The sequence below is a fragment of the Thermobia domestica genome, chromosome 10 (assembly GCF_964235325.1).
Source record: "Thermobia domestica chromosome 10, izTheDome1.hap1.1, whole genome shotgun sequence".
Classification (NCBI taxonomy): Eukaryota; Metazoa; Arthropoda; class Insecta; order Zygentoma; family Lepismatidae; genus Thermobia; species Thermobia domestica.
This window is the reverse complement of record NC_137463.1, coordinates 15,808,074-15,821,554: the sequence shown is the minus strand read 5'-3', so window position 1 is coordinate 15,821,554 and position 13,481 is coordinate 15,808,074. Positions and strand designations below refer to the sequence as shown.

At 38.7% G+C, this 13,481-nt stretch overlaps 1 protein-coding gene across 1 annotated transcript in view; it reads right to left on the bottom strand.

Annotated features, from left to right (window-relative positions):
• Positions 1-11,028, bottom strand: part of Deaf1 (deformed epidermal autoregulatory factor 1) — a 41,525-nt gene extending 30,497 nt beyond the window's left edge. Inside the window, exons 1-4 of the mRNA XM_081727760.1 lie at positions 10,601-11,028; positions 6,123-6,296; positions 4,513-4,658; positions 915-1,014 (exon numbers count right to left, since the gene is read on the bottom strand). Of these exons, the coding sequence (XP_081583886.1) occupies positions 915-1,014; positions 4,513-4,658; positions 6,123-6,296; positions 10,601-10,837 (657 nt within the window). The 5' untranslated portion in view covers positions 10,838-11,028. The remainder of the gene's footprint in view (positions 1-914; positions 1,015-4,512; positions 4,659-6,122; positions 6,297-10,600) is intronic.
• Between the last annotated feature and the right edge of the window lie 2,453 nt (positions 11,029-13,481).

Here is a 13,481-nt window from a genome sequence, read left to right as displayed (position 1 = left end):
TTTCCTATGAAGCATGCTGGCTAGAAGCGTCCTCTTCTGTTTTAAAACATCTTTACATTGTTGCTCTCTGTCCATTTTTATCTTCCCCATCTTCCCGCAACACCAAATTTCGAAGCTCTATTAAATATCTCTTCCTTAACTTCCGTAATGTCCACGTCACTGAACCATAAGTCCAATACTCCATATATAGCACTAGACCAACTTCTTCCTTACTATAATATTAAGCCTGCTAGTTAAGAGTGATCTTTTCTTGTTGAATGCTTCTTTGGCTATGGCTATTCTTAACCTTATCTCTTTGGTGCAGTAACCGTCTCTCATCAAAATACTTTCCAGATACTTAAAATGACCGACCTCTCCAAGTTCTCTTTGTTCTACTCTGACCTGTAAGAGCGCATTTTCACAGGATATTCTCATGATTTTCGACTTTTCGATGTTTATTTTAATTCTATATAGCTTCTCAGTGTCACCAATATTAATATTACACCAATCTTTGTTAGAAACGAAACTAATAAAACTCATGTCCACTTATTTCCAATGAAGATTTCATATACTATATTTCAGATTCCAACTGAAGCACATCCTCCAATTAAGCATGTTCGAAATATAAAATCGGAAATTAGAATATTATAAAAATTGTCTTATTTAGGAGCAGAATTTTCAACGTTTCGCTTATTTTTAACGGAGTTCAAAAAGCCAAGTTTTGTGTCTCTTAGTTTAGGAGTACATAGTTCAAAAAGTTCTTTATTATCCTTTGATTCCGTGACAAAAGTGTTTTGCCCAAATTTTGCGTTCCTAACTAAACTAAATGGCCTGACACAAAATAACACATTCAACGTAATTTACTATCAAGAACCTGTACTACTAAATTATTAGTAAGAATATAGGCAACTAAAAAAGCTAAGAAAGCTACTAACCGCACTCTCATCATCACAACACGCCGAACACGTACAACTTGTAGCATGTGGAGTCAAGATGCCTTCATCAATCAAAGTTTGCAAACTCCTACCGCCAAATCTGTAAAATGAAATTACAGTATTATTTAAGAAACGGAAAAAAGAACGCTAAACTGTGAAAAATTTATTCCAGAAATCCAAGCGATTTTTAATGATAAAAAAGCAGAATTGTTTGGTGAAAACGTAGAAGTAAGTAGGACTACTAGTACACACCTTCGTTACTACATATATTTACATACTTCAACCCTTTTTAAATAACGGTGAGGTGGTTCTGTAATTTGAACAATAGTTATTAATCATCATCATTGCTTAGAGAATATTATTGATTATTTTTCTCCCTGAAGGCGCATAAGGAAATTCATGTGCTGCCTTCTCATTTAATACTTCATCATGAATTTCTTGAAGAAAAGAAAAAAAAAATGCTCCCTTTGTAGTATCCTCCACCCATCTCAGTGAAGTAATGGATGGAGAAATGAATCTTTCATATAAGTTATGAAACAGTGTTTTCTAGAACAGGATTAGTCCATGACAGTTTTGAAAGGGCATGTTCTATGCCTTCTGCTAAAACCTTCTCATTTCATACTTTAAAAACAAACGAGTTTCAGGTTTTCTTTATTATTATCCGAGAGACATGAACTATACATTGTTGAAAAGGTTATGGAACACACATTTCCACGAGGTAAAATCTGTGCTACCCCCGTGACAAACCCATAAAACACGATTAAAAAAAAAAAAAAAAAAAAAAAACTTTTGACTTTCTTCGGATCCTGGCAACACTATCATGGGTCGTACCCATAACATACGTACGGGAAAAGGAGGGCACAAAAGTACCTCGTTGGAATCTTTGTTCTATAAGCTTTCCAACTAGGTATCGTTCATGTCCCTGGGACAATTAGGAGTGTCGCTAGAGCTGCCAAACTGGGGTCGACCACAATCCATCGAAAAATATATAAAACGTAACATGTAATTGCGAAGTTACGAATTTTTTTCCCTTTGCTATTGAACCTATACCCTTAATTTTTTATATGATTGCACCCAATGTCTGCCTTCCGTGGGAGCATTATTTTTTCTTGCGTAGGACAATGATCAGTATTGCCAGAGTTCCAGAAACGTCAAAAAACATGTGTTTTTCTTCTATCTTTTTACTTTCTTTTTCTTCTTCTTCCATATCTTTGGAACAGTGGGGCACAAAAGTTACCTTGTTGCAATCTTTCCATAAGTTTTCTAACGTGGTATCGTTCATATCCTTGACCATTAGGGGCGTCGCTAGGGCTGCCAACATGAGACTAATATATATGGGTTTACTTTGTTTAGAAAAAAATACACTGAAAATAAATGTAAATTTAATACCTTCCTCATTCAACCCCTCGCAAGCCCAAGAGCCATATAGAGGGTATCACTATTAGTACGTTCGTTTATCTCATTGATATCAATTTTTATGCTTGTATCCCTTTGGGGGGGGAGTGACCCCTCGAATTCAAAGTAGGGGAGGGGAAACAAAATACCTAACTTTTCTCCACTTCCCCTCCCCCTCGGTACCCTCTCCCCAAATGATGTAATGCACACCATTGGAAAATTTTATCCTTTCTGAAGAGATTGACACTTAAATAATCCCTCTAGGTTAATTAGGAGCTGAGCTACAGAGGTTTAAACTGCTGTCTCTGTATGAAAGACAACAGTCCTCTAAAGGTTAAATACTTGGCAACCAATGCCTGACCCCTTATGGACTTCGGGTAACCAACTAACAAATTTTCCAGGACGATAGTGCGCCAGTGCACCGGGCCGCAAGGTGTGAAACTGAGGAACATTTTGGTCACTCCTAACGCATGATTATCTACTTACTGAAAATTCGTCATGTCATGGCCATAGCATCCAACAACAAACTACTTTGGATGCGCACTGCCATGTTCATCTCACCTGCGCTATTACTATTGTAGAGGGCTGCTAAATTTGGATATTTATGGCGCTGAGGATCCCTTCTAACACTTAATAACACGTGTGATATTGATAATTTTAAGTTTTCGCTTTACATGTAAATTTTAAAATGTTCAACAATCTGACGTAGTGCCATTTGAAAAAAAAGTTCATTTTGCGTTGGCAACACTGCTAATCTGGTGGTATTGCAGAGTATGTCAGGCAATGCCCCCTTCCTGATGTTTGTTTCCTGCAAAATTTCAACTCGCCCTCTCTTTGTATTAGTTTACAAGTTACAGGAGCGTTTCTAAAGAAAGGAGGGTGGACCATTATTTATAAATGTCCCTGGAGGTTCTAAACTAACATAAAAAGTTTAAATTTTGTACCAATATTACGTCTGGTGGGAAAGCATCCTTCTGTACCGCAAACAACAGATGAACCTAGATCACGCGCACGTCGTCACAAACTCCGTAAACGTTCGGAAAACAGGCTGGGGTGCACAGTCAAGGTCGTGTGAAAATGTATAATGGGAGGTCCTCTACTAGTTTAAACTGGGACATTCTGTACTAGCTGCGGAAAACAATGGATTTAGGATAGGAGTGATGAACGAAAGTACTATTTGCAGTTGGTTTATCATATTTCGTGCAGGCGATAAAACATTAAAAAAAATACACACCTCAGAACCACGGAGCAATATGTTCTAAGAATTCAGAGATCTCAAAAGTGTGTGCAATTCATATGATCGAGGCATATAACATACTATTGTCGCACAGCGATTCCATGCTACCGGTAGGTAAAGAAATTGTATTAATGAGACCCCGGACGATGTAGATCGCTATCTGGAGATATGTAGTTCTCTGAGTGTAGGAAATAATCAGGAACATTTCCCGCACCAGACTGTCAACTTCTGATGACAAATGGATCCGTTACGATAATTGAAACTTATCAGCAAAGTAATCGTAATCAAAGACCAAGACTGTTTCCAAAATCACTCGCAGAAGGTGGTGTTACAGGTATAATGGCCAAGGTAGGTGCAATTATGATTTCAGGGAGAAACCCGAAGCTATAAAATTCTTGTTGGGGAACATATTCTATCGCTCCTAATTTGCGTCATAAGTAATGCAGTACTACTCTCCACTTTCTGTGTATCGTAAAGTCTCGTCTTGGGGAAATCTGAAATCACCACTGTGTGGGAGGGAGGCCGATGATCCATCATGTCTTTCTCTGACAACGTGAAACCATCACTCTGCATTGCTACAACTGTTAAATTCAATGAAATGCACCCTCAAAAATACACCTAACCATTCACCTATAATGGTAGCGTCATACTGTACAATTAACGGCTACATGTCGCTCAAAGGACGGCGTAGACTGCACGAGTTACCTATGGAACTCTTCCTCATCCACCCCGGCGTCTCTTACTATTTACGTTCTCGAATACTTCTTGCCAGAGAAGAAATTCCCTAACGACCGAGTTGTTGGCAACTTCTTCGCATCACATTTTCAGACTGCTTTCGGGGGCTGCAACGGGAGACTGACAAACCAGATATTTTGTTTTCATTTCTTGGCCTTTGAAAGTGAAACATCACGGACACTTCAATCGCGCCAACCCAATAAGCAATGTTATATCCAGATCATCTCTTACCTAATACTGCGTTTCCAATCCTTACTGGATGCCCGTCCACATAAGGCTTCGAACTCACTTGGTGTGTACCAATCGCCTTGGTGTTTAATACATCGTCCTCGACCTCCAGAACCAAACTTTGCCTTGTGTAATTCTGCACTGGTGTTCTGGAATTGAAAAATTAAATGCAATGTAGTTCATTAAAAATATAAATGTCTTTTATAAGGGACATTTTTTTTAAAATCATTACGGTACGAGGCTTATCCGTAATATAAAAGTTATTATCCTCTAGGTGGACAAGTATTTGCGCGTGTAAGCTGGCTAAACTGGCTTTCACTGTCACCCTTCCGCTTCCGTCTCGCAGGTGTTCCTTTGATTCCTATTACTACAGGAAGTCTAATGTAATAACAGTAGCATGTGGTTACAATGGCTGCCAAGTTTCAGAATCCCGCCAAATGTAAAGTGCGTTCTGTCATATTTTCTTCATGTAGAAGATAAGCGCCCAGCGAATATTAAAGTATTTGTTTCAGTTTGTGGAAACATTTGAAGAAACACTTTGCTGAGCAACACTTCCATGACGATGAAGAGGTCAAGAACGAAGTTAAAACGTGGTTCCAGCAGCAGGTACTAGAATTCAATGACGGATACAAAAGCTAATACTCCGACTCTCAAATGTTTGGACAATACGCCTTTTCTGAATGAAGACTAGCCGTTGTAACAACGGGCCTACCTCGTACAATAAAAGATGCACGACTACAACCATAAAATAGTTCATTATACTGAATCCGCCTCTCTCAGATGCCAACCAACTGTTATACTGAAAGATGTTAAATCGAACATTATAAGTATCTCTTAGATAAAATTAACTTATATCAATACTGGAGAATGCAGATTAAAACTTGTCAAATTAAGCCCCTTGAAGAGTTACCCTTCAGCAAAACAAAATATACTCAACCTTGCTCTTCTTTGTCCTATTACTTATTTTTAAAAAATCGCTGTCTGTAATGTAAGTATGGTCAAAACAGGCAAGTAAAAAGGCGAATACCCTGATAATATGTATATGAATCAATTGTAGAGGTATAGTAACATATCACAAGCAAGCAAGTCTTGAGGCTGCCATCGGAAAGTTTCAGAGTATATAAATCATACCCAATTGTGCTTCTTGAAGACAGTGAATGAGTCAACGTTTACTTCTAGAAAACTTCCATTGGATAAGACGTTCATGTTAATAGTTTTATATTTTGGTATTGTTTGTGTATTTTCTCACTATGGTATTTAGTGCATAACCTCCTAAATAGTTTTGAGTGAGCACTAAGTGCATTATCAACATAATATGTTAAGACAAAGGGATATCTCTATTTCTCTACATCAATGGTTCTCAACCTTGTTAACCGGAGGCCCCTTTGTAGACCTTACACACCTTACGCTCCCATTCTATAAAGGCAAAATATCAAACACGCAGCATTTTTTGGTCCTATGCTCGCTCTCCAAGCCCTCCAAGTTGGAAAACTGCTAAATATGAACCTGAAGAGAGACGGACAGACATTTGAAATGATCGTCGCATAGCGTTGCACAACTTCGCTACAAGGGTACTTTGAAAGGTAAGAATATGTTCTTGTGTTGACACTTACCTTGCATCGTACTGGAAGAACTGGTAAATGCACTGATTCGCTCCAGGTGTTAGCACATTCGCGAAGGCCGAGTGGTGTCGTTGGTGTTGTAGGAGTCGCTGGTGTTGCACACGCATCGGCTGTTCCAGTAGCGACATCTTGGATTACAATGTGAGTTGCCTTCAGCTCGCCATTCTGCAAAATAAAATTGTCACAGTACTAATACTTCATTCCTAGAACTGTAATTCATTCAACATGTACTACCAACACCTAGTCCGATTCCGCTAATTCCCTTGTAATTTTATGAGCTAGCTTTCAAGACCAGTCTTGGGAAACTCAGAAAATTCTCGTTCAAACAAATAAGTTCCGTTTCACAGCGCAAAATTAAAATTCACTTCGAAACTACTAAAAACTGAATACTGAAACCGGAAGTAACCATCTTTAGGATTAGGAATCAGATTTCTGGGCTGTCAGCATCTGTGCCATTTAGCCCGTCACGTACACGAGGAATGACGTCCCTCAGCGAGCACACTATCGGGGGAAAGGGAAGGAAGAAAGAGGCCTGGCACTATTATGTTAAGTACTATCCCGGCATTCGCATGGTGTGAATGAAGGAAACCCAGGAAAAGAATACCAGGTGGCTGCCCTGAAAAAGCGGTTACATTTTTTCGATCGAGTGTCCCCACCCGGATGCCAGGTGGGGCCACAGTAATAATCTTGTGAAACTCATTCTTGAGATTATTAATTTATAGCAAAAACTTATTTCTTGCCTTTCTTTCCGCTTTTCCTCTATGAAGATCCCTATTAAACGACAAAACGGGAATAACAGGAAAGTGAAAAATTCTTTCACACGGGTACTTAGTTTTAGGTACCCCAGCAGAGGACTGAAGGGTTACTTCCTTCCGAATAATAATAAAACCCTCCTCGCTGATCTAGTGACTAGCACATGGTCCTGGGTTCGATCCCCGGTGGAAGAAAAAAAATATCATTAGTCTTTTTAGCCTAAAAAAAATAAGAATGTATGGGGCGTTCTGGATACTAAGTACGAACTCAAAATTTTGAGTTCGTTCTTATTATCCGAAACGTTACATATGAAATAAAATCTTAGTATTGCGTCCCACGGTTATGCCGGTTAGGCTAAAGGAGCCGGTGATGATGAGAAATGAATGAAATGGTGGAATTAAGAAAGTGGTAGGAAACGGAAGAACACCGACAAAAAACACTCACACAGTGTTTGCCAACCACAAATTTCACTTGGCGGGAGCTGGGGTCGAACCCGGAACCCCATACACGAGAGGTGAACACTACCACTGAGCCACCGCGGCCCTCAAGAACTTCACATATTTTTGTTTTCCCAATTTCACCTTATTCCTCTTAATGCTTAGTTGTTGAAAAAAGGCCAGTAGAAGTTCGGATTTCATTGAAAGTAATTCTCATCTCTGTGCTCAAACGGAACGGTCAACTCCAAACATAATCAACACGTAATGCATTATATAACACACACACTATTCGTCAATATTAAAGCAGATGTATACCATACAGGTTATAATTACATAACTGATTCAGTTTTGCCGGAAGCTTTAAATGTCACATATATAGGAATGTTTTAATCAATGACGTAATCAAATCACTTCTAATCAAGAGCAGTCAATCGGCATACTGAACCATGTTTGCCATAATCTGCAACTGTTCCACGTTTTTCCTTATTTGCAAAAATCATCAAATCTAGTGTTCTGTTAACAACTGTGCAGATTTGAATGATTACACTTCAGTTTCCTTGTCAAGCTGAAGTATTTTTTACCTACACTTGATTCAACATAGGATTTCTGGCGCAGATTTACAATTTGGATCCATATATTTTTAAGATCTACAAGATGAGTACGTAATATTTTAATACAGCAGTAAGTCAGTAATCAAAATAGGTTACCTGAGATATGAGTAATAACGTAGAGATAGATTAACGAAACTGAATTGCTTTAAGCAGACTCCTCATAAGGAAACATTTAAGTAGTGAAGTACAGTACTGAAGGCAATGTGTTAAATTATGATGCGCAACCAAATAAGTATACGCGAGGTAAAGAATCTCGTAAAGTAACAAAATACACTCCACAGGAAGTATTAAAATAAACCATAAGTATTTATTTTCCTACTTCCTTTCTTTGCGTATTTGTTTAGGTTTATGTGCATTGTGTACATCAAACATAGAAAGTTACGCTCAAATGTCTATGAGAAAAGCCTTTGACGTTGGCCCATCATCACCTACCCTCCATCACCTGGCTCCGCCAGGTGCCTTCGGCGCACGGTACTCTTACCCGCAGTTCGAAATGCAAATCATCAAGCAAATCGTGAGTGGGTTTAAGTGCTGTATCGCCGAAACAATTTTTGGAAATGCACCGGGAGAATTGGGGAATGTATTTTGGTTTGTGAGGAAGAATGAGTGAAAGTCAGGTGAGGGGAACAGTTGAAGTTAAGAATATAGTTGTTGTAGGCTGTTTTTGATGATGTAAATGGCACTCTATAAGGAAGAAGGGACTATTTGGCGGTGAGATACACTTGTTATGACTTAGTGGCGAGAAATGCAGTGTGGAAATAGTGTGTATATGGCAAGACTGTGACATATCGAGTCTAAGTTTAATATTTTAGTATAATACAAACAAGCGTCAGTTGTTGAAATTGTGTGAAAAACACAGTGTACTGTTGAGTGAAGCGTTACTTGTATGAAACTATGACAAGTGCTATTGAAACTCGCATCACTGCCAAAATTCACCCGTTTTCGCTACCTTCGCTCATGGGCATATCCACCGTCGTCTACCTTCGGACGCACCCCCGTGCAGGCACAACAACTTCACCCTACTCTGACTCTGTTTGATAGCATTTAGCGCCAACCTAGCACAGGTTGGTTTGTGCTTTTGCAATGTAGTTTTTGTCTCACATGTGGACGCCGTATTTATACGCAAATGGTAATTTTCTATTTAAAATTGTAGAAGTTTACACGCCTCAGTTTTCCGGGTAACTGACTTGAAACTGAACCTTACCTAGTTTAGCCTAACAACGTACTGCAATCTATCCAAATGTAGTACTTTATGGTACCTTTTTTGACTTTCGCGTGGTCCGGCAATACAGCACAAATGTCCGTGAGTATACCTTGTAGAGATAAAAGTGATTTCATAGGCGAATATTAATTGTTGACCAATTATTTCTGCATTTATATCTATAATGGTTAAGCTCTCTTAAACTGAACCTGCATGCAGAAATGAATCAACTATCAAAAACATTTAAAGGTACTAAGAGTAGATTCCCTGAAGCAATAAACATATAATCAATTTATATATGGATCCAGATGGGAAGGATCTAGAACTGAGGTCCTCCATATAGGTTAGTGGCTAGGTTGATTCCTTTCTGTACGGCAAGGTTCTAGACTACTGGTCCCCCTTCCCATTGAGCAGTAATGGACTGAAAACAACGTGCCCTGCGGGGCTCTAACCGGCCTTCACTCGCTAACGCTCGCTCGGCAATACTGTGTGAATTAAATAGTAAACTTTGTTCGGATGTCCAAGGGTACCTCTATTGTATGTCCAAACCTAACCTAACCTCTCCCCTGCCTCACGATCTAACGAAAGGAACCCTAAAGTCAGTTAAGAACGTAAGAATTGAAAAATTATTATTTTAATAGCTTTTATCAGGATTTTGCTCGAAAAGTATCAGAAGCCCAACTTCGGAATCAATGCCGCGAGTGAAGCCAGGTTAGAGCCTCGCAGGGCACGTCCTTTTCTGTCTTTATTGTAGCTAAATGCGAAGGGGACCTGTGTTCTAGAACCCTGCCGATCCGGATTGCAAATATGCACCCAATTTCTTGCAGAATTAATCATATGTACGACAACAAAGGAACTGCTTCAGTAAAACCATGGTACACCATTTCCTAGGTATATTCAAAGCTATACTGTCAATTCTGTAATTAAACGCAGAAAGATCCGTATGGAAAGATATACGTCAATATTAGTCCCACCTGTACAAGGCAAATAGAAACTACGTATTATTTGGCATTCAATTCGTGCGTAATAGTAAAAAGTGATGCTGAATCGAAATTTCACATTGAACCGAATCAGTTACCAATGGACTGAAATGACAATTAAGTCTTTTCGTTATACATTTTCCCTTAAACATTCGTAAGCAACTATTACTTTAGATAAAATTTACGATTGAATGATCAAAAACAAATAATAATGATTAATCCTCAGGAAGAATCATACAACGTGGCAAATGGCTTTACATTGAGCTGTAAGCTTCGTGATTGATACACAAGGATACGTTACAGCAACTACGGCCATTGAACAGAAGCTGCGAACTTTTCTGAAGAAAACACATCGAATGCATATTAAATGCATCTTACTACAACAAGTGTTTAAAAATAGATTCGGCTAGGGCTAAAATTTTCGGGAAAACTACCGAATTTATACGAAAAGACTGAAATACTAAAATGAATAGGAGTGACCCAGTACCTGATAACGCACTTGCAACTGGTCGGGTGTTATAACATTAAAAGTTGCTCCTCCACCTGCAACCCCTATTAATGATCCCACAGGAAGAGAAACTGGCACCGATGACACTGAAACTGCAACAGGAGCAACCGACTGATGTTGTTCCGAAGTTAGAGTTCCATGTTCCTCGGATTCATTCGTGAGGGGTTCGGAAATGTCCGGTATTACGACAGATTCCGATGTTCGGTCTTCTTCCATTTCGGAAAAATGGCGCCAAAGCTTTCCAATGGAGCCTATTATAAATGATTTTCTTCTTTTTTGATGGCCATACTACTTCTTCACGAAATAAATTAATATATTTCACACACAAAATGGTGTCTGCAGTTATTTCTTTTTACACAGCAATGGCTACGTAGTTTCCCACAAGCTCCTTCGTGAAACAATTGACAATCATATTCCGTAGAGTGCCATCTACATAATGTAATTAGAAATAAGAACAATAGTAAGAAGAAAACTATACATATATTTTTCAACAGACACAATTTTAAGAACTGATATAGATTCTGATGAAAAACTGATTTTGTCATTTATTGTCATTCATAAAAAAGTAAAGTTTTAAGATTAAGGGTAAGTTCGAAATGAAATTAATATTAATTGACTTATTTTTATGAGTACTGAAAAAGTAAAAGTAGAAGCACAAGTTGCTTCTTTCGCGCACAAATTTTCACCTAATTCAAAATTTAAAAAATCGTTAAAACAAACCTAACATATGTTAAAAGAAAACATTTGAAGAAACGTTTGCCAATTTAGTTTGTTCTCCCGATTTATCAGCAAAGCAGTCGATATCGTATGTTCAAAGCGTAAACCTGCTGCACTGATAAACTACTGACCTGTTTTCAGATGAGAAGCAACACGGGCGTCTGGCGGGGGGACACGTCCCCCCAATATTTTGAAGTACAAAATATTCAATATTTTATCTAATTTAATTATTTACTAACGTTAGAATAACATATAAATAATAATATTTTTATTTGGAATATAATATTCAGGTTGTGAAACGATTATAACAGAGTTCTTGATATACCTCAGGTTCAGGTTCAGGTGAAGGCAGTGTTGCCACAGTCCTAGCTCTGGAGTGGGCTGAAAAATAGTACCAAATCGAAACAAAAAGGGCTGAATTCGTTATTTTATACTAGTGTAATGCAGGGTGCGGCAGCGTTCATAGCGTAATTTGACTTGCATAGTACAATAACGTACCGGTACTGCATGAATGCGAGCCAGCTCGTGTCGCATTCGTGTACTAATGAGCTGCCATTTCGAGTATGACAGTGATATAGAGCCAATGTATATAGAAGATTACAGGTAGCACATTTTCTGCTATCGAGAGAAAAAATACCCAGAATTCTTGCACGACGTGACGTCACGTGGAAGAGAGCACGAAACAAACACATTGTAGGGAATACAGTAAGCGGTGTCGATGCGTGAAATTTATAAAGAATGGGTAATTATTGAGACAAAAATGAATAAAAATAACTTTGTTGTTGCTCAATATTGGAATTGAGAAAGGAAGACTCTATGTATAACATAGCACTCCTTTCCTAAAATGTTGTTGGTACGACAGTGAGTTTCTCGGTGTAAACGCGCAATCAGAATCAATGTAAACAATGCTAATATTTATTCTATTCATTTCTTACCGAAAAATTATGTGACAGACTTACAACACGAACTTCATAAGCTACCTGTAAGAAAAAAAGTTCCGCAATTTCTTCTCTGCATATATCGAATTGGCATGGAATTGTTAAGAACGAACAGAAGTAAAAGGTTAAGAGAAAATAATTTATTTTTCAAACATATGAAGTTGAAGTACTTGAAAAAAATTTATATAACTAGAGACTTGGATGCAGATCCTGTAGGACGAGCAAAAATGTTAGAAAAGGGGATTTGCCCATTTTGTCCTCATAACTCCGTGAAGCCTGATTGGCTTCTCTTTTTTGCGCCAGTTATGCTCGCTCTAAACTAGGTTTTCCGTATGCCAATATGTAGTGTTCATTGCGTTTATTCTTTTTTAAATAATCACTTAAACGTTTAAAATGGTTACATGTGCAGCCTATGGATTCGTGTTCGTTACCTTCAATGGGGCTCGCGTTCTTATTTCCATTGAGGCTCGTGCTCACTTGAGCTAGGACTCATCCTCCAATAAGGATCGCACTCAGGGTGGGATCCAGGATTTTCTGAGCGGGGGTGCACCAATAATTACCAAACTAACCAATCACACTGAAACTCTTCAAAGTGACATGTGACAATATTCTTACCCTTGACAACGCTGACACATAGAACGGAAGGGGGGCGGTTATTTTAAAGAAGGTTGCATTTTTTCTGTCCTACTTGACAAATGTTATATTGTTTTACTTGATGAATTCTTTTCCTTCAACCTTCAGAAAATCGACTTAATGTATTGCTTTTGCAAAGCTATGTTTTCTTTTAAGCCCCAAACGAAACATGATGGCAGAAAGTTTTGGAAAGTGTTGCTATTTTCACTGCTAGTTTCTCATTTTAGATAGTGTATATTTACAACGAAGGGGTGCACGTGCACCGGTGCACCCCCTAAATCCGGCCCTGATCACACTCACTAGACTGCTGGGAGCTCGTGCTCACTAATTTCATTGGGGGTGGAGGCGCTGTGGCTCAGTGGTAGAGCGTTCACCTCCGGTGCTTGGGGTCCCTGGTTCGATCCCAGCTCACGCCGTGTGGACCTTGTGGTGGACAAACACTGTGCTTGTGGGTTTCTCGGGGTTCTCCCTTATTCCCACCTTCTTCATTCCACCATTTCATTCCTCATAATCACCGTCTCCTTTAGCCTTCATTCATTTCATTTCATTTTCATTTTAATTTCATTGGGGTA